The 23,440-nt window shown below is 41.9% G+C and overlaps 1 protein-coding gene across 3 annotated transcripts in view; it reads left to right on the top strand.

Moving 5' to 3' along the window:
• Positions 1 to 1,509: 1,509 nt before the first annotated feature.
• LOC116716173 (histone deacetylase 4-like) overlaps positions 1,510 to 23,440 on the top strand; it is a 72,502-nt gene continuing 50,571 nt past the window's right edge. For 2 of the 3 annotated variants that reach the window (XM_032557057.1, XM_032557056.1), the window contains exons 1-3: positions 1,510 to 1,669; positions 5,988 to 6,351; positions 23,017 to 23,085. In XM_032557057.1, the coding sequence (XP_032412948.1) occupies positions 6,330 to 6,351; positions 23,017 to 23,085 (91 nt within the window). In that variant the 5' untranslated portion in view covers positions 1,510 to 1,669; positions 5,988 to 6,329. Of the gene's footprint in view, positions 1,670 to 5,987; positions 6,352 to 22,655; positions 23,086 to 23,440 lie in introns of those variants that run through there. The other variant, XM_032557055.1, reaches the window with a different exon arrangement.

Here is a 23,440-nt window from a genome sequence, read left to right as displayed (position 1 = left end):
CATTTAATTGAGTCCTTAGGCCTGTCTAAACTACCGCTTTTATGGTGGAGCTTTAATATGCATCTGCAAATGTAGCAAAAGAAAATGGTTTCTCACAAGATTTCAGGGGTTTCCCCTCCACCCTCCACCCATGGCAGGTCCACTTTTTTGCTAAAAAAAAAAAAAAGTGACGCAGATAGCACACAGTTTCGCTCCAGTGAGCAGGCATTTCTTAGATTCCCTGAATACCTGAATGATAGTGTGTTTCACAAACAATGACAATGTTAGATTCCTTTGAATTTAAAAGAAAGACACTTTCTGCTTATGTTCTAGCTTTTGCCTTTATCCACGGTGAGATTCCCACGGTCCGCTAGCCTTGAGTGTTAAAAGATTAGAAACAAAAATTGATCAAATGTCGTAACTGCGTGTAGGACAGCTTGTAGTTTTTGAAACGGCGTAATGGGTTGAGTTCCTTCAGTTTCTGCGCCATAACTTTCTATGTTTTTCACAACAAAATGTTTCCAAACAGCTGGCCCTTTGTCAGTAATGCAGCTGTGAATTACTTCATGCTAAAACAGCTAGAAAAAAACCCTACAACTCCCGTCTGTTTGGCACTTACTCTAACATCAAAAAGGCTTTAAACTGTTTTCTTGTAAATACTTTAATACCTTGACATTTTTATCATATTTAAGATTAAATAGGGTTTAGATAGATACTAACAGTAAATCATGAGGACAGGGTACACATTTTTCAAAAATATTAGTTAAATGATAAGTATGCATAACTCACTACACACACAATTATTGTGGCTTACAGGTAAATATGTAGAATATAACATAAAAATTCTTTTTAAAAACCCCTCAGAGATGTTAAATTATCATAATAATTATAGGAAAAACTGCTCACTTAACAGTTGTTGTCATTAACAACCTTCACCAGAAAGGTGAACCACACAGAGTTACCGCTAAAGAAGCTGTAGAGGGCTTTATTGAGTGATATTAATGGGAAGTTAAGTGGAAGGAAAAACTGTTTAAAAAGAAGGAAAAGCTACGACATAACGCAAAAGGAAGGAAAAGCTACAACGACACAAGGCAAAAGGAGCCCAAACCAACCATCAACGACATCATTACTCATGCTGCTGGCAGACATGGAGCTCAGCATTTAAGATAAAAGGTCAAAATATCAGTGAAATTTTTAATTTCCGAGAACATTTATGCCACAATCATCACAATTAATAGAAATAAACGCTAGAAATATATGACTGCGTGTGTTATTGACTTAAACTAAAGCAACTTTCTGACAATGTTTGGATTTATTTGAGGAATATTTGGCCAAATAAAGTTTGTACCGACTCCATGATATTGTAAAACACACATTGCTATACAAAGTATTTTTTTCTTTTCTTTTTTTAATTAAAAGCATAGTGATAATCTCCAAACAGGACCGAGCGCTGGACAGCGGCAGATGGGCCCGTTTTCATCCGGCTGACCCCGCCTCTGGTAGATGCAGGGGCGCTCCATGTGACGCTGGGGCTGTAACAAAAATCCAGTATGGCGGAATCTGTCAGGAGATGAATTTTCTTTCCCCGTCCGCGCCCCCCCGTCGGAGTCTCTAACATGGGAGAGAAATAAAAGGCCAACCGAGCGGGAGACACGTCGGGACGCCTGGCCCTCCGCCTGGCCAGTGTTAGGTGAGCCGGTTTGTGCGCCGTGTGGATGAACGTGTGGCCGAGCAGCGCCGCTTTCATGTTGGTTCTCCGCCAGGGATGCGATCCACACACAGGGATTCATCAAAACAATGTCCGGCTCAAGTTTCCACACCGCTCCGCTTCGCTTTCGTTTTCCACGGCTGCATTTCAACGGCCGTCCGTGGGTCTGAGTCGTGTTTCAAGGCGGTAGGAGTTATTTCACCTCTTTTCGGGGAATTAAGCCGTCTTTTTTTTCTGTCCGGCTACGGTTTGTTGCGCTGTTGCGGGCGGGAAGTGAGGGGCGATGTTTATTATGCCGATTGTTGCTGAGCTATTTATAGAGCAGGAACGAGCCGTGGGGTTTAGCGTAAAATACAGAGTGAAAACACTTCTCCGGAGCCATTCTGGCCGGGCTGCTGGCATGGAAAAGGTGTAAAACTGAGGTCCAGGCCCGGGTATTTGTGTGTGAATGGTTCGGGATGGGCGGTGGTAATTCTCTGCATGCGTCAATCTTTTTTTCTTTTTTGTGAATGGGGGCGTACGGACTGTTAAAGCTGTTAAAGCAACATCTGAGTTGTAGATTGTGGTGGGTTTAAAAGCGCTGCTTTGCTCGTGTTTCTGCAAATGTTGTGCAGAGGAAGTGGACTTTTTGTCCTTGTATGTCAGAGAGTTGTGTTTTGTACTGGAAACAGGCTGAGTGAGTGTGAGCCCCCTGTTTTTAGGGATGGGGTTACAGAAAGCTGTGTCATCTACTATCGGTCCACCGATGCATTTTCTTGTGTGGCTTATTCCGGTTCCAAATTTTGACGTTTAAAGCTGATATATAACATACATTTATTTGTTTTGAACCCATAAATTAACAGTTGAAGTTTAATAGATTTTAAAAAGGAGATATTTTTTCTTTCTTTCTGATTAAGCAGTTTAGTTCTGACATACATTGGTTCTGGCTTTTGCTACCTCCTGGTCATACCGTCATTTCGCACTCACGATATGACCAGTGGTATCGATAAAATCGATTTTTTTCGATTTTATCGCGAAAAAAGTTGTAAGTTGGTTCACGTGGTAACCTATAGAAGTTACTATAAAAATATTAAAAACCAGTAATATAGATTGAAAATACTGAATTTATTCAGCACTTGGTTGTTTCATACTATTCATAAAATAAGTCCTAACATGTTCTTACTGCAAGAAAAGCTACTTTGCAAATATTTTTTTAAAATTCACTCTTTGTTTATTCTTCAAATTATTTGTAATCCTTAGCTTTGTCAGTCAGTGCAAATGTGTAAAACAAATGAATGTGTTCTATTTCTCATTTTTATGAATGTTTATCCACATAATTGACATCAAGGCTGCAGGTGTGTAATGCATGATGTAGGATGAAATGAAAGATTCTTTGTTTGTATCTACAAAATAGCAGCGTTTGTGTAGGAATGGAGGTACAATGTATTGAAAAAAAACTTCAGAGCCTGGAGTATTTTTATTATGGTACTGCTGCTTTCTTCTCCTTTCCTATTTTGTAGTGAAGCTACATCCACGTAGCTTCATTGTTTAATTTATTTCATGAACGAAAAAGTTGTGCAAGAAATGGTGTGGTCTACTTACTGGGTCGTACCAGTCTTACAAAAGGTTTACAGAAATGTTTGTTGGTTCGTCACAGTTTACTCTCAGGGCATGATTTATGACTCAAATAAATAATCTCTACTAGCAGGAGGCAGGTAGCGTTACCTTGGCTTTATCATAACTGGTAATATTTCTGATGGTAAGGTCTAATTGCACAAGATTTCACGACCAATTATTTCCACATTAAAAAAAAAAAAAGAATAAAAGAAAAACACCAGATCTCATATTAACAGTACATGCACCGATTTGGAACAATATCGGATATTAATATCACTTTTATGTCCAATAACCTATATTGAATTGTAACTTGTGTATACACATTTTGAAAGTGTTCTGACTACAGTAATATAGAACGTTTTAAACAATTACTTTAATTAATTTGAGATATTTTAGCTTCTTGTGACTATCAGAACTATCAGTTACTATCAGAACAAATAAACCTCTCGTTCTGACCATACCTCTTCACATAAACCTTGACAGCAGATCATTTAAAGTAAAGTTTCTGTAATTTGTTGCGTGTTGCAAGGACGTCTGGACTTTTTCTGTCAATATAAAACATCAGAACTTTTTAGGATTGACTTTTCTCTTCTTTTGAAAAGCAAAATATCATCTGATAAAGGTCTGATACAGTTAGTTTTTTTAATAAAAAAAAGTTAAAACTTAGAGCAAAATGTGAAATGATTTGCATCTCTGTGCCTGTTATTCACCAAAATGTGATTAAAATATAACTAAATGAGGGTTTGTTTGTTTAAAAAAAAGGAAGTTCTTTTATTGGATTTGACATGGCTGCACAGGTACAGGTCTCATAAGCCAACCATTGTCACACTTATAATCGTTATTGTTTGAAGTTTTATTCTATATTCATGTTTTTCATGGAGAAATACAGTTTTTCTGTAATATTTAGATAATTTTCCACCTTTGCGTTGCTCTCTGTGAGTGCTTTTCCGTCATTGCCACACTTTGGGCTGCGGGGCATGTCTCCCCAGTTCTGTCACCCTGCATCAAGCCAACGTGTCTTGGGGGACAATGGTCTCGGACGTTCGCGTTAATGCCCCCCCTCCCTAGACAGATGAGATACCCTGGGAGAATGGTGTTGCACCCAGCTTCTCCCTAAAACCCGGCGACACACATTCAGGATCCGAGACCCTCCCCTTCCCAGCTCTGCCCCTTCATCACAAAGTGTGCGTGCACTGTGCAGTGACCGACTTTTTTTTTTTTAGGAGGGGCGGGGGGACAATTTGTCCTGCGGCTGTACTGTCTGGCCCCTCTCGTCTTGAGACCAACCCCCAGCCTTTAATGCACCCACACACACACACATACGTGCATGTCCTGCTTCGAACAGCCTCGGAGACCCTCTGCCAGGGAGTAAACATCCACGCTACCCCCCTCCCCTCTCCCACCTCCACACCAACCTCCCCCCAGGGCAGTTCTACCCCTTCTATCTGTGGTGCTTCAGGGTTAACCACTGATTACATCTGACACTTAAGCTTTGGGCTCAAGGCATTCAGGTTCCCCCATTACCTCCCAAAGAACATTAAAGTACAAGTATTTGTTTTATTTTGGAAAGCAAAACCCTTTCCAAAATAAAAAGTCACATTTTGTGGATAATAGTTGCAATTTGGGTCATTTTGGACCCAAAAACTTCTGGTGAACTTCATCTATTTCACCTAAAAAACACTTCCCCAGGGTTTGCTGTGGTGGTGCGGGGGTTTAGCACGGCCCACATATGGAGGCCTTAGTCCTCGACGCGGCTGTCGCAGGTTCGATTCCCAGCCTGGCAACCTTTGCCGCATGTCTTCCCCTTCTCTCATTACCCACTTTCCTGTCAATTAACTATCAGATGAGGACCACTAGAGCCAAAAAAAACAAAACACTTCCTCGAACATATTTATAAGGAACTTTTTCTCATCAACTGTTACTTACAAATACATCATTATGGTGTCTTATAAGGACTTTTTATGAAGTATGAAATGTTGTGGTGGGAAGGAACTTTGTTCTTATTCTTCTTCCTACCTTGAATAAAACAGCAAGAATCTCCCCACCCTTGGTGACCTTTTTCCTCACTTGGTCACCATTGCTTTTCCCAACTTTAAATAATCTACTTGTAGTCTCCTGCGCCGATTCATTAGCGCGAACTGGTAAAAATGAGGATCAGAACCCAAATCGGCGGACAGAAGGCGTAGCATAAAACTTTATCCCTTAAAAATGTAAGCATACAGTCCCATCAACCTGACAGTGGATGGATTTCAAAACAAAAAAATATACTGTATATCTCCATAATTCTTCACCAAGAGAAACAAACAAACTCAGTGTTACGTGGTTGCGAAGTACAAATTTAAGGGGCAAACTGACACAGAGCCACATTTTCTACTTTTTTAAAACTCATGTGGAGAAGTAAAGGTTCAATTCGATCCGTAGAAAAGTGACACATTATGCCCTTTTCTCCCTTTCACAATTTCTTGCCCGTTTGCTCTGAAAGTTTTAGGAAACATTTTTCAATCAATAAACATAACTAAACTCTTCCCCTCCTTTAACTCTTCTCTAAATCAGCAGCAGCTTCGTGTTTGACGCAGATTTTACGAAAAGAACCCGACTGAAAACGGAGAACGTTGGACGCCGATTCCTTTTGTTTACAGTAGGAAAGCTCCGACTGTTTTTATAGAAGCAGTAACGACGCTGTCCTTTCTGTCCCATCTCCTAGGTTGATGCTGATGCTAGACAGCGCGCTGCCTCTTTTAGTGCAGTAGCCACATCATTAGGCTAATGGAGATTGGCTGCTGCTGCTGCTGGACGCCTGCTTCCAGTTTCCTGTTCGAGCGTCCGGAGTGTTGGATCAGCCCGAGCTCACATTTAAGCGGATGCTCCCAGACGCCCTTAGTTTTGGCAGGATAACGGCCTCCCTGTGAATAATACTTGCAGTGAATAATACGCACACACACGGCCACCCCATCACTTCTGTTCTGCAGCACACAAACACTCACGCATAAACACAACGAGCCGGCTGCTCGATTTGCTGAACTGTGTGGACACCAACCTGATAGAGATGACATCAAACAGTCACCAAGGTAAGACTTTTCAGTTCTTTGATGATGTTTTTTTTTTTTACGACATTTTTTAAAGTTTTTTTTATTGTTAGCCATGTTGTTTTTAACATAAAATGTAAAAAAACCCCATCTCATCACAAATTTAAATATACTTTTTATTAGATTAAATATGTATGAACGGAAATATTTGCCCATTCTTCTTCCGAAAACAGTTCAAGCGCAACCAGACTGGATGGAGAGCATCTGTGAACACAATTTTTAAAGTCTTTCACTAGATTCTCACTTAGATCTCGGTCTGGGCTTTGACTAGGCCAATCTGGTACACGATTGCTTGTTGATGTAAGCCCTTCTATAGTAGCTCTGGCTGCATTTAGTGCCATCAAATGGTAAACAAAATGAAGTAAAGTGTTTTCTACTCCAATCTGCTTTGGAAGACAATGACAAACGGAGACATTGAACTGTCCTTTAAAACATTAATCCGTGCTTAAATGGAATTGTTCCAAGTTGCATCATGTTCGTGCCGTTTTGGTTGTTTTGGCAACCTTTCTCTTAGTCTCTTGTTGAGGCTGTCTCAGTGAAACATTTACGGGAGTGCTCAATTTTCATTTTACAAACCGAGCATTTGGTGAAAACCAAAACAAGTTCGTATTTTTATCTTCAATGACAACAGGTTTGTTTGTGTCTCTTTTGCTTTCATTTTTGTACTGTCATCTGTGTTTTGGTGTCTTCCGTGTTTGCGTACGTTCCCATACCAACTGCACGGCGACATCCCGTATAGTTAGAAATTTAATATCGATTCTGAATCACAGCAAATGAGTATCTTGATTCTTATTTGAAATTATTATTTTTTATTCTCCCAATGTCCAGTGTTGCCTTTAGTAACCAGTATTTTGCCTCAAATGTATCTACACTTACCTTCCCATCAGTTCTGATCACATTTTCTGACCCCCATGATGAAAATCATCCCCACGGCATGATACTGCCACCACCATGTTTCACTCTTAATATATAAAATATATATAAAATCCCCTGCAAAAGTATCCCTACCCAGGTAGGGATACTTTTGCAGGGGATTTTATATATTAAAATAGAGTTAATTAAAGCCTCTCGCTTCTCAGGTGGGTTAACATTTGATGGGGGTCCTCCGAGCCCCCTGATGAAATGTTAACCATTGCACGTCAAGTAACAAGCGCTTGGCTCCCCGCCACGTTTTGCTTACGCACAGAGACGGATCGCCACTCACTAAAATGCAATAAAACATTTTAATCTGGTCTTATGGCAGCTAATAAGCTCAATTCAATATGAATGAGCTCCGGAGTGTGATAGAAGGTCCACAGCATCGTCTCATTAGGCGAGGCTCTTCTTTTACTCCCTGGCAGGCTAATGAAGCTCCCGTTCAGCAGCTTTGGCTCGCGTTTTAGTGAGCTGATAAACGATCCCGTGACCCGCTGGCAGACGGAGAGACTTTCGCTAGCTGCCCCTGTCGCCGCGCTACCTGATGGTGTCCAGCTTGTCGACTTTGCACACCTGGGAGTGTGTGCAGTTTAAATAGCACAGCCGAGGCAACCGTCAGGCCTCCCTGGAGGGATGTGAGCGCCCTCGGCGTTCCAACGTCTCCTGAACTCACCGCGGAGGCAGAAAACTCACCTCGACAACTTCACCTGCAATCAACTAATATATTCTTAAGGTGAAACACGAACAACCGGAGATGATGAAATACTTGACGCTGTATTGCAAATTATGATCATATTTTCAAATAATAGCCAATATTTTTAGGCATTTATTGCTAATACATGTTACAGTTTACAGCTGAGGAATGGCAATAAGTAAATGTGCATTCAGCAGCAGAGAAAGTATCAGGATGCTGATGTTTAAAATTCCTGCGACACGTCTCAGAAACGCTGCGCCGGTCCACGATTACAGTAGTGTTGCATCAGTTCCTCTCATTGTAGCTCTGTTTAAGTGTGCAGGAACCGACTGGGACCAGTTCAGTTAGCTTGGAGAGTGAAATGTTTTCCCTGTAGACTGGCCAGTTTGCCAGCGAGGTTTAATATGTGCAGGATGTGGACGATTATCCGGATCCACGTCAGCACAGGTGTACTAAACTGTTTGGTTTTGACACATATTTATGTGCTCTAATAGAAAAATCATAGTTATTTTTTAAAATGCTGCTAGGGCTGCATCTGACAATTATTCCAGTAATCAGTTATCCTGACGATTAATTGATTAATCAGATAAAAAAAATTTGTGTTAACCCTTTTTTATGCAGTATTAGAAATACATTAAAAGATGCAAATAAACAAATAATTCCTTTTTAAAAAATAAAACTAATCATTACTTTGTTATGCCACTTGAATTCTGGATAGGACATATTTACAAACAAACATATTTTTCATCTTTAGTGCAAAATGTGTAAATTTGACCATACAGTAGGTTTAACTACAGCTCTCAGTGTGAGTCTTTCAGCAAATGTTCTTCTTATGAATCTCTACACTCCAATTCTCGATTTATCAACTACTAATTGCTAATTTAGTTGATGATTATTTAAATAATTGAATAATCGTGATTAATCCGATGAATCGTTTTGAACCCTAAATGGTTCCATTTAAAATGTTAAAAAATCACAGAATAAAACACGTTGTCACATGATTCTCCTTTAAACGGTTTCTGTAAAATTTACGTCGAATCATCAGAATTTTAGACTGTTCATCTGTTCCTAAATTTCTTTAGGTCGGGGCGTGATGTGTTCCTGTTCACATGCTGTCAGACAAGTTCTATCAGTCTGGCTGTAATTAATCTTCCCTAAAAATATGCTGCATGAATAATTTCCTGATTTAACAAAGGATAAAGATGTTTTTATCATAATTAGCTTATTCTAGATAGACTATCTCAGTTTTACCTTAATCTGCCTTTGCATTTCTGATTAAAGTCATGCTCGGGAAGACCTTCAAAGCCCGAAAGTTTTGTCAAAATTACTAGTTTGTAGGCGTCACGTTCCCACATTTCTAATAATACAGGTAACATTAGACCCCAAGTAACAAAAAAAACAACAAAACTGTAAGAAAAACCTTGTCTTTTTAAAATAAACCGCCTCAGTCGTGTTCCCTTGCAGCTCTCGCTTTTTTGTCCAAAATGCTCTGAAATAACAGCTCCCCTTTATGCGAAGTCTGTAAAAAGAACACAAAGAGTGAAATTAAATCGGCTTCCTGCCTTGAAGACGGGTCAGGAAGCTTCGCTCTCCGCTCGGCCTCGGAGCCGCGGCGGCCGACGGAAAAGCGAAACCGACCCCGCTCGCTGTCAAAACACAACGTTTAGCTCTTTTCTAATTTCCCACGCTGCCCTTCTGCGACGCCTTATTTCCACAGTTTTGCTTCCCGGCATCCAGGATCCACCTGCCAACCCTTTGCTCGCTCACCTCCGACTAAAACAAAAACGATCCTTTCGTCGGCGGCCGGGGGGGTGGCAGAGGGTGATTCATATTTCTCTGAGCCACATTCGAAAAGCCTCTGGAGGAGACGATCTGGGTCCTCGGAGAGCTGCCGAGGCGTGGGCGTCGATCTGAGGTGTTGCTTGTCTCGTTTTGAGTGACAGCTCGGAGACGCACTTGTTGGATGTTGGTGCACACACTGGGAGACAGAAGGAGGCAGCCAGGAGACATCCAAAGACAGAAAAATGTGCAAAAGTGTGACCTCCAGGCATTTGTCAGGCGTCTTCCATATCTTACTTTTTCGGCGGTGGGGATGTTGTGAGACAGAAGGGAGCGCAGGGTAAGCAGTTCGCTGTGTTTACACATCAGCTTTGTGGTCACGTTCATCCACAGAAACGGGGATTCATGGGAGAAGTCTGGAAAAACCTGGACTTTGATTTCAAGATCTTCCAGATCTGGAGAAGGATGGGGAAAAGAAAAGAATGAGAAAATTATGTGTACTACTGCCTGCTCTTGTCTTTTCTTCCTACTTTCTGTTTTTGTTCTTCCATCATTCCATCCTTTTACCTTTCCTTCTTTCTGTCACAAAAACTAACCCCCTAACCCAAAACTCTAGAAAGTTGAGTGTGGAAAAGTCTGGAATTTCTACATAGAAAATCTGTAGGAACACTGACAACTCGTCCTAAATCCCTTTGAGTTTGCATGTATGTGTGTGTGTGTGTGTGCGTGTGTGTTGATCCCTCCCCTCCTTTAGCTGCATTTCTGCTGGATGTTTCTGAGCATGCCTGCCTGCTTATGTGCCGTTTCTGTAATCTGTAAATGAGCTTACTGCAGCTCACTTTTTTTTTCTTTTTTTTTTTATCCAGGACTTATTCATTTTCTTTATTACAAAAGCATTGGGATATTTAGATTAAAGATCATTTACCATAAATCTTTTTCCCAGAAAAGGGAAATGCAAAGCGCTTTGTCACGTTACCGTTTCTGGGAACAAAAGGGGTCAGGCCGATAAGACCTTTTAGTTGGCCTACAGTGTTTACCCAGCAGTGATTTCTCTGTATACAGACAGATTTTGTTTATATTACTCTACAACATTTGTTTTACATGCTAAACATACATCAGTGTTTGGGTAAATATCATGCTGAAGATGAATTGCAGTAGCTAAAGGCTATATTTGGAGCACAAACCTGTGGCAGAATAAAAATGGTCCCCAAAAAATGCTTGTACATTTATTTTGATGATAGTAGTAACCAGATGTTGACAAACACTGTATATATAAAAGAATTTAGCAACTAATTGCCGGAGAGATTTTTACTTCAATATTTTTATTCTTTGTGACGCCATCTATATTTTTGAAGAGCATCAGTTCCTTCTGCAGTGGAACATTCCCACAAGACAGTGTCCATTCATCATTAAAACGTTTTAAATACATTTTCAAACATTAATTTAGCTCAACGTTAACCATGGATCTTAAATTCACTTTGTTCTGTGACTCCAGGCGGTGGTGGTTACCGGTAACTAGCTGCTAATATACTCTTGCTAGCTAGTTTGCTAGGGTAAAAGATAAATGTCTTCCACCCTAGCAAAGGTTTTTGTCATTATACAGGTCTTAAATTTCGTTCATAATAGCCTTAAAAGGTTTTTAAAAAGTGTACAAAATAATGGTGCCACTTATAGGGATGACATCATCAGGCTTGCAAGCTTCTACAGTCAAACACTGTTTTAGCATCATCAGACCACAGAACATCTCCAAACAGAAAAGCCTCTGTCCCTGAGTTCACTAGAAAGCTGTAATCTGGTGTTTGATGTGTCTTTTGGAGCAGTGGCTTCTTCTTCACTGATCGGCCTTCCATGACTGTTCAAGCCTTATTTCACTGTGGATAATGATTGTCTCCTCCCAGCTGACTCAATACTGCTGAGTGAGGTTGAACTGGATTTCTTCTTCAAAAAGGAGCTTACATTTACAGTTGAAGAAGTGAGTGTGTGTGAGTTGTTTGTTAATGATTGACTGGATTATGACTCAGTTACACTTTTAACTGTTTCTTTTGCTGTTCATTGTCCTTTACTTAGAATCGACTGAACTCTAGTTACATCTGTAGGTGTTCCCTCTCATTCCCAGACTTATCAGTTCCTGTTGGCAGATGCTGTTTTTGGCCCGGTCTCTACAAGGAAGGAGTCTTTGTTTGCTATGCAGAACACACCACAAATAGTAGATGTAAATTTCTGCAGCACAGACGAAAGGGAGATTCTGCCAGGTGGGGTATTAGGAACCCCCCCCCCCAAAAAACCCAAAGCAGCTCCACCACACATTTTGATTGTGAAAACAATGCATGCAAAAGCGAGCTAACATGAAAATCAGGATTCAAAGAGAGCAGCCCTCAGGTGTCAGAGCAGCTCCACTAAAAAGGGAAGGTGATACCATTAGCTGCCAGTGATTTGCTTTAGTCAGAAGTGAGCTAGCTTTCCAGGAAAGGCTGCATGGTGTACCGCTGGAGTACAAGCCGGGCCTGCGTATGAGTCACACTCAGTGTGAGGCCTATGAGTAGCTGCTAAGTAGCTCCCATGGTCTGTATTTGTGAATGGAAGGGTTGAACTTTAAATCTTTGCATGTGTGGGGGGAAAGAAAATCAAAGATTAATGCATTCCTCGAACATTATCAAGCTGCAGCGGGACATAAACGTTCAGATTAGATTTTTTTTACCGCTTTATTGTGCTCGGGCCTGCGTGGGCGTGAGCGCCGTTTACGGCTCTGAACTGGCGAACTTGACACAGTGCTCCTTTCCTCGAAGGCTCAGCTGTATCTAGGTTACAAGTACCAGTTTCCAGGTTTATATAGCAACAACACAAATTAGCCAGGAATATACAATCGTCTAAAATAAACATTAACAAGGAGCACCAGATGATTTAGTGCCAACCAAGATTAAATTGTTCTCTCTTGGGTTTAGACATTTTAAGCAACTACATATTTATGGCTTAGCAAAGCTGCTGCTTGTAATTTATAGCACAGGCAATACCTTCGGACTCTGGTGTAAAGGATTCTTTCCTACTTTGATGCATTTCTCTAGTTTTAACTCCACCAAACCAGCTTTGCTAAGACAATGTTTTCATTTGCAATGCAACAGTCAGGGTTAAAGTCTCGTAATTGTTAGCACAGTAGTTTGAATGTTGAGTAGGATTAAAGCAAGAGCTGGGAAGTAATTAGTTACATTTACACAGTTACTTGAGTAACTTTTTGTTGAAAAAATGTAATTTTAGGAGTATTTTTTACCACGCTGTACTCTTTACTTTTACTTGAGTAATTTTATTACAAAGTATTTCTGCTCTTATCTGAGTACAATGTTGGGGTACTCTGCCCATCTCTGATCAAAGCAGTAAAAAAAACCCCAAAAAACAACATAATCTCAAACCTTTCTCTCTCTGCCGTCTGGATGATTTGAACTTTTGAACTCCTAGATTGATGAAATCTATAATTTCAGGACCTCAGATCACCGCAAAGGCTTCACAGCCACGCTACGTCCACCAGTACTCATGGTACCAACATTTGTACATCAGTTACTTACAGTATGTTGCAACTATAAGTGTTCTTTGCAAATAATCTTATATATTGGTTGTTTTACATTAAATCCCAAGTAATTATCTCAAATAAAAGATGACAAAAGCGGTTTGGAGGCACCAGCCAATTTTTTTTTTATTTATTTATTATTTTTACTGCTCCTACACTTTAAAGTCCTTCCGTTGACATGGCAGCGACTGAGAACTTTCTCTTCAAATCTCAAGCTGTCAGTGAACTGTGTAGGATTATTTTCCTTCTATAAGGGCAATAAAATACTCGCCCCCCACACCCCCTCTTTTTTTATGACCCGCTGTTTTGAAACCAATGTTGGCAACACCCTCTACCTTACCACACTCATTGGTAAAATAAATAGTCTGCTGCAGATCAGTAAACAAGCCTAATTAAGTACTTGGCTGAAGAAAGTTTGATTTACAGCAACATTTTCAGTCTTCTTAATCCATCAAATTTGCACTTTAACTGTAAAATTTACACTTAAAACCTTTGTTTTATATGTTTGTTTGCTCCTTATGAGTAAGGAAATATAGTTTGTTTGTTTTTAAATGATTTCTCACATGCTCAAATTTCACTGGTGTGACGTGGATGTGGAGCCAAGCGCTGGCTGACAGGCAGGAGGCAGGGAGGCGGCGTAATGAATAAACTTACATTTAATTTGAACCAAAGCAAACACGCCTGGAGGCAGGCTGTTAAAAATAACAGAAATCCAGGCCTGACAACACAGAGACCAAAACCTGCTGTGGCAAGACCAGGGACAACCTGCAGCCCATGCGTCTGACCGAGAGCAAAGTCGGCGAGTATTTCTGCCATTTATGCCGAGAATAGAAATCACAAAAGGTAGAAGAGGTGTAGTAATTGGCGACTGTTGGGAGGAGGAGGGAAACCAAGGAAACGGACTGAAGGAGTGAAACAAGCTTTCAGCGGCTGTAAAGTTCGTCTCGTCGGCTAATTGCGATAAGATAATTAAGCAGCTTCCTGGTGTGTGTGCAACTGTTTGCCAACTCTTACCATTTGGTCAGTGGGGAGTTTTCTCAGAAATGCAGAGGGACCGCTGCTGACGTAAACCGTCTTCCAGGCCAACCGGTGACACTAACACACGCTCTCACCCTTGCGTGGCAATTTTTCCCTCCCGGTGAGAAAGCGCCAACCCGAGGGAAGTGCCGCCATTCACCTTACGGGTCTCCCTTTAAACACTTCTTAAAGAAAGATGAGGCGTGTCTTAATAATTTCCAGGTAATTGCTGTCATGACCAAATGTTAATCTTGTAGGTTTATCAGGGCACGCGCCAGTAAAACTCCCAAACCGAAACGCCGCAGCCTGGCAATCTTGGATGATGACGTCTCACTGCGGCGGGGGGACAGAAAGATTTATTAGCTTTCATTTTTATTTGAAAAGTATTAGATTGTCGGTTTTGGCAGCCAGCTGCTTCGCCCGCTAATCTCTCCAGAATAATTTGATGCCACATTTTTCTCTCTCTCTCTCTTTCCCCCCCTTTCTATCTGTCTTTTGTACTGTTTTTGGATCTTACCCACATCTTTGACAAACATCGCAATACAGTATGCACACAGATCTCCAGATGGCTATACATCTATGTTATGGATTTGCTTTTTATTACACCTGCCAGATACTATTAGGTAGCGGCGTGGAGATTTAGAGAGCGGTCTGAGGCTGGAGGATGAGAGCTTTTCCACGACGACGGCGCCTCGCAAAAGTATTCACACCCACTATATCACATTTTTTCACACTACAAACACAAACACCCATGTGTTTTGATAGGATTTTATGAGATAGACCAACACAGGGTAGTGCGTTATTATGAGTAAAACCCCCTTTACAATAATACACTAAAATAAAATGACACATCTCTCAGAGCTCTGTTTAACTCCAACAATAAGAATATCTTGTAAGTTCTGGTGTGTAATGTTGTGTAACAAAAGCCATCGTGTCTAGGATAACCACAATAAAGCACTTCGTTTTGGGCAACGTTTCGGGAAATGGAAAGTAAGACGGAATTTTTGTGTGTTTCTTTTTTCCTTTAAAACAACGGTTCTCTCATCCCTTTTTTCCACTTTGGCACCTTTCACTGATCCAACCCCCCCGCTCTTCATCCCCTCCTGCAGCTGCGTGCGATCACACATCAGGCCGGCGGAATCCGGGGCCGAACGGGTTAAACGCTTTCACTGCAATAAAAAGGGCCCGGCTTATCCCTGAGTCTATTTTTAGCAGCACGCACACCAGATATGAGCACGTGCGCATGTGGTGCACAAACAATCATTATTTTTGGTTCTCTTCCCTCTCCTCCTCCCCCCATCATGTTGATTCTCCCCTTCATCATCGAGCGGCTTGCTGCTAAAAATGAAGGACGAGGGCATGCATGACACAAACTCTGGCCTTTTTTTCCCTCTTTTTTTAAATTTTGTTTCAGTGTGTGGCAGCCGCCGTGGTAGGTGCACACGCCTCGCGGTGGGTAATTTCAACCCTGACTGTCACGTTTCTCAGCTTTTTCACTTGTGGAGACATGTTGTTTCTCTCTCTAAAAGCCAAATTACAAAAAAAAAAAATGGTTGCAAAATACTCTGCAGCGTGTTCCCACAATGCCGCACCCCCCCCCCCCCCCCCCCTCTCTCTCCCAGAGAGAGGAGTTTCCAGCCAGCCAGACAGTTCGTCCGCTCCGTCCTCCTATGTGCCACCGACTTGGCTGAACACGATCAACCGTCCATCAGAGGACAACCCCAGGGGGTCTCTTGTCCAAACGGCGTGCACAAGCCCCCCTTTGTCCTTGTGCAAGCAAGGCACGGCCTCACCCAACCTCCCCCCTCCCCCCCGTCTCCCAAAAACAAACACCTAATCATGGCATTTCAACCCCAAATCATTAGAAAAGCCTTGTTTTTAATTGGTGTTGGGACAAAGACAGCAGAGAGTGAACATGAGCTAATGAAAGCAGCGGGACGCGTCCTTTGTCCCCGTGTCTTTTGTCTCGACCCAGCCGAGAAACGGGATACACTGTGTTCTGCCAGCGATCTGTCGGCGGCAATTATGGTTTACACCGCTTCCCCGGAACCCTATCCCCGTGCCTTTTGACATGGTGCTTCATGCAGCGATGTACGCAAAGTATGAATGTCTGCCCCGTCCAGCAGGGAGATGCTGAAGTTACGCAAGCAGATTAAAGATGATCTTTAGTAGAAAACGGGGGCGGCGGGAGGAGAGAGAGAGAGAAAAAAAGCGAAAGTTGAGACAGATATTAAATGTTGCACCTGTTACTCTGAGTGGATAGTAGGTACAAGGCCACTATGAGCAACTGCGATAGCGTGGGCGTTTGTTGTTGTAAGGCAATAGGCACAGCTAGCGAGTTTTTTTACAGTTGCATCACAGGTCTCCTAGCAACCGTTTGTGGTATTATCTCGGATGCTCATTAGGAAATCAACTGAGCAAATATGAGCTATTTATACGAGGCGCTCTGCAGACAAAAACGAGATGATGAATTTAAAAAAAGCTGTTGCTTTGAAAACACGTTTTTTTTCTTTCTTTTATTAAATAGAAGGCCATTTTTAAGAAGTGGAAGAAGTAAGAGATTTTTCAGAATAAGACTAGAAAGAGCTTTTTTTTATCTGCTTCCAATCATTTGATTAAAAGATTTAAACAAAAGAAAAGCTTTTACATTAGTAAAATTGGGTTTTTAGCGACTTCATCAGCTCTGCAACTAAACAAACAGCTGCTTAAAAATAGCCAAAACATCTGGAGCGACACAGTAAGGCAATCAGTTCCACCTTTGCGTTTTGCTAAGTTTTAAGTATACGAGATTAAAGTAAAAATCTGAAGTAATACCTTAGATCTTTTAAAATTTCAATTTTGTGCATATTTCACAACATTTAAAGAAAACTGTTAAGATGTTCTGTTCTGATCAATTCAAACAAACCAAATCTTATTTCCTTGAATGTTTTTGCCTTTCTTTAAGTATATAAAACATACTGACAAAGTTTACCAGTTAAAATATCCTTTCATTAAGTAGAAGGTCGGCACATAATTGCAGATATCAGATGGGAAATCTGCCAGTTGGATGTGTTGGTTGTCGTTCTCATTTGCTGGCATTTATGAGAATAATTGGCAGAAATGCCAAGCAAAATATATTAATTTAAATCACATAAGACACTGAGGCAGTAGTTGTGACTGTGGAATATCTTAAAAGGGGAAATATGAGTAATTTTCATGCCAATTTAAGGCTTTTTTGGAATAATTGGCACTGTTACCAATTAGCTGGGATAAATCAAACTGGAATTCTCCATGGTTTTTATGCCAATAAGAAAAATATACGGAAAATACATCCATTTATTTCAACATTTGTAACCTCATAGTTGATAGTTTTTCTTTTAAAGGCTGGAAATGGCGTCCGACTTATTTCTAACTGCGTTGAGTTTTACCTCATCTGCTTGGGAATAAGTAAAGTATTCAAATCTTACATAAAACCCTTTAAAGATTTAAAGATTAAATTGTTTGGGTGCATTTTGGAGACTTCAGCGCAAATGTTTGGCTTCCAATGAGCAAATAAAAAATTATGTTGGAGACATTAAACGAAGGAGAACTACAGTTTTTTTTTCGCCCAGTCCCACTTGAGCTCGTAAATTCCAGCTTTTTAAATGAAAGCGCCGCACTCTCGCCAGCTTAAATTATGAATGCGCTTATAAATTTCACACAAACCCCCCCTATTGAAATGTCACAGCCATATTAGATTCATAAATCTGAGCCGCACGCTTCCGTCTCTACTAGTTTTGCTTGAACTTCTCCTCTGCAGCGGACGCGCAGCAGATATTTGCAGTGTAATTACCGATTTCCAGTTACTTTTTTTCTTTTTTACTTTTTGTCTTTATATCAAACGCAGGCTTTCACAGAGAGGCACAGGGAAACGGCAAATTGCATCACTGGTGTTTTTTTGTTGTTTTTCTTTCTCCCCAGTATGAAACCAGGGTCAGACCGTTGCTTCCTTCCAAATGCAAACCGGCGGAGGCTCATACAGGGGTCACCCATTCTCCTTTATCAGTCGCCATGACGTCAGGCGGTGCCCTCGGGAAGCGAATTTTCGCCCCCGGAGGAAAAGGGCTCTTCAAGGAGAGGCGTGTTTGATTAATCGTATTGTTCCTGTCTGGTTCACCTTGCTCGCTGGAGTCACCCTGGACGAAGCAGCCAGAACGGAAGTGCGCTGAATGTAATGAGGCCGGAGCATCCTTCCTTCCTCCCTTTCTCCGTCCCCCATCCCTCTTTGTAAACGCCGCGCTGCCGTGGACAGACGTCTCATTCTCATTCCTGCTGCGTAACAAAGGCCTCTTTCAACAAGGCCGAGCAGAGACCGGGTCAAGTCCCCCAACACAACCCTCTTGTTCTCCCTGCTCATCATAAGAAAGCATGTTTTTGACGGAGTGGGGGGGGGGAAGTAGCTGCATTAGGTTGGGATGACTGACTCTCCGCCCGAGGGTAGCGAAGGCTATTTTTAGCTTCCCGTCTTCCCGATGCTACCCCACTGGGAGCAGAAGATAGGAGGAACGAGAGAAGGAGTGGGAGAAAGATAAGAGAGGAGGAGGGGAGCTGCCGGGGAACTAGGCTGCATTTAAGATTGATGGGGCTTGTTGTTGTAGGTTTAGTCTTCTCTTGTTTGTACCGTTTCCGGCTTCGTTTTCAGTCTGCTGCGAAACTATTCACAGTTTTGCCCCAAAAAGTGGGGCGTAGAGTTGCCCCACGTTTTGCTTCGCTGCGGCCGCGAACGCCAACGGACTTCCCTGGGATTTTGTATAGCAAGCAGAGCGATACAAAGTAGTGCAAAGTGGAGCGACAGTTTTATAAAAAGTGTTTTGTGTTCACAGCTCTTTATTCCAATACTCAATAAAAAGCAGCCAAATAATCCAGCTTTGTTTCAGGTCTGTTAGAGATCACCATGAAACCTGAGGAGCACGACTCGTTGTCATGGACGCTTCAAATCTGGCCTTCGAGGAGGGAGTGGCCAGGAAGCTAACCTTGAACCATGGCGGTGGCAGAGTCATGCTGTGGGAGATGATTTCTTTAGCTGGGGACAGAAAAACTGTTAACACTTGATAATAAGATGGATGGAGCTACATTAATCGACTATACTACCAAGTCTTGTTGCTCAATTCCGATTTTTTTATTTATTTATTTTTTGCATGATCGTTCATGCTAATTAAACGAGTCCCGCAGTGACCCGAATGCGTAGAAGAAGAACGTCGTCACATAGCAACGATGGAGTCGATTATGGATCAATTTCAAAGTTTATTCAGCCATGATGGGAGCCGACAGTATTGTCACAAAATCACAATGCGAAGAAAACTAACAAAAACAACGCACAACTGGCAGCAGCTGCCTTCCATGGAGCGTTGACTGCACCTACAGTAGGGAAGTTTGTTTGGATGTGTAGTCATGCCAAGAGTGGCGGTGTGATGTGATGCAATTTTCAGCCTTTGTTTTCATCTGTATTTACCACGTCCGGAATTAGATTGCCTTCTATTTGGCTGTTGTGAAGGGAACAACTCTAAACATCCACAAAACGGTTTTTTGGTTTAGAGCCAGGGATGTTACTAAGTAACACGTTACTGACGTCGGACCACTTTTTCCAGTAACGAGTAATCTAACTCGTTGCTATTTCATATCCAGTAGTCAGACTACAGTTACTTATCAAAATCATTTTGCGTTACTGTGCGTTACTATTTTCTTTTGGAATTTAATTTTATTTCCTCTATGCGTCTTGTCGAGTGATCGCCGTTTCTATGCGACAGCATCAGCAGCAACAGAAACGTAAACAATGGAGGGAAGAGGGAGATGCACATTTTGTTGGTAGAAAAACAGGAACTATTTTGAGTTTCTGTCGCCAAGTCTGATTATTATAAGCGGCTGTGGGATTTTTATTTTTCTTGAAATTGCTCGCAAATTTAATGAGTCGCGGGTTGAGCTTTTTGGGCTCGTTTTTGAACGTGAAGTTGCTCATTTGGGCTTGGAAATAAGCAGACAGAAACCCCAGAATGTGTCTGACCTCCAACTGGTTTTAGTCAGGCTCTCCCTGTCCATCATTTCCCGGATGATCCGTCCCGCTGTGTCTTTGTTAATGTCAAGTTAATATATTACCTGTCAATTACGTCGAGCTATCCAGAACATTGGAAACATGGAGACTAATATGAACAGCGCAATAAACGTGAAAACAGCCACGAATGAACGAGTCCGTAAAGTTGTGCAACTAAACGCCATTATAATTATTAATATTAAGATAAGTGTCACAAATCTGTGCAGCAGCCATCTGAATTGTTTAGCCGCAGGAGGAGCTCTGAGCTCTGACACCAAACGCAGGGCCGTAACGCACAACCTGGAGGCTGGGGGGTTTAAAATCCTTCTTAGAGTTTTCCAGACAATAGTGGAAAACACAAAAACATGCACAAATTACTAATGTTTTCTTTTTGTACTGTAACCATTAAAAAATCTCCCCTTCAGTTCAACCTTATCAGTGGAGACACATTGTTGATGTTACCATTATAAAATAGCTTCCAATAATGTATCGGCAAAGATCAATGTAATTTTCACAGCGTTGTTGTTAGCAGCTGCTGAAAGTAACTAAAAAAGTTACTTTTAATGTAACTTAGTTACTTCCCAAATCAAGTAGTCAGTAATCTAACTGAGTTACGTTTTCAAGGAGTAATCAGTAATCCGATTAAAGTTACTTTTTCAAAGTAACTATGCCATCACTGGTTAGAGCAAAGCGTATTCTTTTGCTTATGCGGCCCAGTCAAAGGTCAGACATAAATGTAATGTTCTCACACGCTTTCCATCCAATCAGAGCGGTTTTGCAAAGAAGAATGGGCAAAAACCTCCATTTGTAGATGAGAAAACCTTTTTGGGACGAATACAAACTGCAAAAACACAAAATTGCTTATGATAAAAGTATTTTTGCCTAGTTTCTCCTGCAAATATGTTAGTAGACTTAAAATAAGACAAAACCAACTTGCAAATAACTTTTTGGTTTTTAAGTTAATAACTCCTTAGTATTGATGAAAAACCACTAGTCTCACTGCCATATTATTTCACCAGTTCTTTTTTCATCCTTACTAAGGATTTAAATCAATATATCTTCCTGAAAATATACCTACAAGCCCTTTTTGCTTTATTTCAAGTGGACTGAGAGATTTGCAGTAGAAACTAGACTAAAAGTACTTAAGATTTTTCTGTTCTATCACATAATCTGTCCAATCAAACCCATTGAAGCCTGAGGCTGCAACCTGGCAGAATGTGAAACGGATCCTCCCATCCGTGGGCAAATAGCTCTTATCTGCGACTCCGCGGTTTGCACCGAAAGCCAATCCGCTTCCTCCAGGCAGCCGCATGCAAACGCATCCATCCTCTACCTAAGCGCAAGACGCAACCGACCAAGTTGTGCATAAAAAGCAGGGTGGATTTACTCCAAAGCCACAGGTGTCATCGCACGCAGATGCACCTCATTTCCTTTGCAAAAGAAAATTCAACAAATAAAATAAATAAATAAATTTAAAAAAAACACAGCTGCCCACACTGGGACCGAAGGGTTCACCTGTGCATTCTGGATGCACTGTGTTTGCAGGATTTGGGGGTGGGTGTGGGGTTGCTTCAAGTAGGCCAAAAACGCTCATGCGAGGTGCTGCACAATCCGCAGCGAAAACGCATGCTCCAGCTTCGCAGCTAATTAAGCCTGTGTATGTGCGAGGCTATTCCAGAGAGAGTTCCAGAAATAGACGGAGAGGCTGGCCGCCTGTTTTCCGCTCTTTTAATCCTCCAGAGGGGGTTTCACTTTTTTTTTTCTTTTTTTTTTTATATTTACCTCCAATCCAAAAGGAGTAGTTGTACGTTTGCGCCCCTCAGACGTCTGTGATCTGAATATATATGAAACAGGTGCTTATGGTTACTAAAAATATTCATTTTCATTGTGATTTTTTTTTTTTGCTCCATTCCCCCCCCCCCTCGGTCTCCACCCCTCCTCTTTCCTCTTCCTCCCCTCTATCCCTGATGCATCCTCCTTCTCCTCCTCATCCTCCGTGTCGCTCTGCTTTTTATAGCCATGTCTTCCCAGGACTCAGCAGCTACAAAAGCCTTTTCATGTTGCCACTATAATTACAGCCTACACACACGGACATGCATGCATGCATTCACACACACACACACACACACCCCTTTTGTGTCTGTATGTGTGTGCGCCATGCGTGCTCTGCATGTGCTGTTATACACAAAAGGGTGAGCTATTTTTACCTCCCTCCTCCCCTCCCCGCTCCTCTACATCCCTCTCTCCTCTGCCGCCGCCGCCGTTAGCCACATTTGCTATGCCGAGCACAGGCGCTATCAAACACACACCAAACCGACACACGAGCGCTGATGAGCGCGCTCAGCATCCCTCAGAATCGAAGCTTATCTGAGCGCTCTGCTCCGTTCCAAAGCATCCACCCCTCCCTCCTCCACCTTCCTCTTCCTATTTCTTCCTCGCCGCTCATGGATCAGGCTGCAGCAGCAGCGTCGGCGCCACGGCACGTGCTCCCAGCCGTTCGGATGACCTGAAGCCCCCCCTTACTTTCTCTGTTTTTTTTTTTTTTTTAAAGCAGTCGCTTCGTCGCCGGCAACCAGCCCCCCCTCGTCTCGATGCTGCGGACCATATTTGAAGCAGAATGTTCTCTTTCTCCCACAGAGGGAATCCTGGGGAAGGAGCAGTCGCTCGAGGTCCTCAAGACGTCGGCGCTCAACCACATCCCAACAGGTTGGACGATCCCTAATCCCTCTCTCTGTGTGTGTATGTGTGTGTGTGTGTTTGGATGTGATTCCACTATTAATGTGCAAAAAAAAAAAAACATCTCCCATTTTCCGACGCTGTAACTCCTCCAACAGACTCCTCGTGTGTTTTATTTATGCAGTCAGTTATCTCTCTGTGCCATTTTGCTGAATGAAAATCCGGAGCGCCAAAAACTGCCAACATACACAGCAAAACAAGCTATTGTGCAGGTCGCTGGTGTGTTTTGCTGCAAGTTCCTGACTTAGTTTGGGTCTCAAAACAAACGGAGGCGACTTTTTCTTGCAGCCGCCGTCGCCTTTTAGTGTAAAATAAGAAAAAAAAG

This window comes from Xiphophorus hellerii, chromosome 24 (assembly GCF_003331165.1).
Source record: "Xiphophorus hellerii strain 12219 chromosome 24, Xiphophorus_hellerii-4.1, whole genome shotgun sequence".
Classification (NCBI taxonomy): Eukaryota; Metazoa; Chordata; class Actinopteri; order Cyprinodontiformes; family Poeciliidae; genus Xiphophorus; species Xiphophorus hellerii.
The sequence above is the reverse complement of the archived record's forward strand: the minus strand, read 5'-3'. Positions and strand labels throughout refer to the sequence as shown.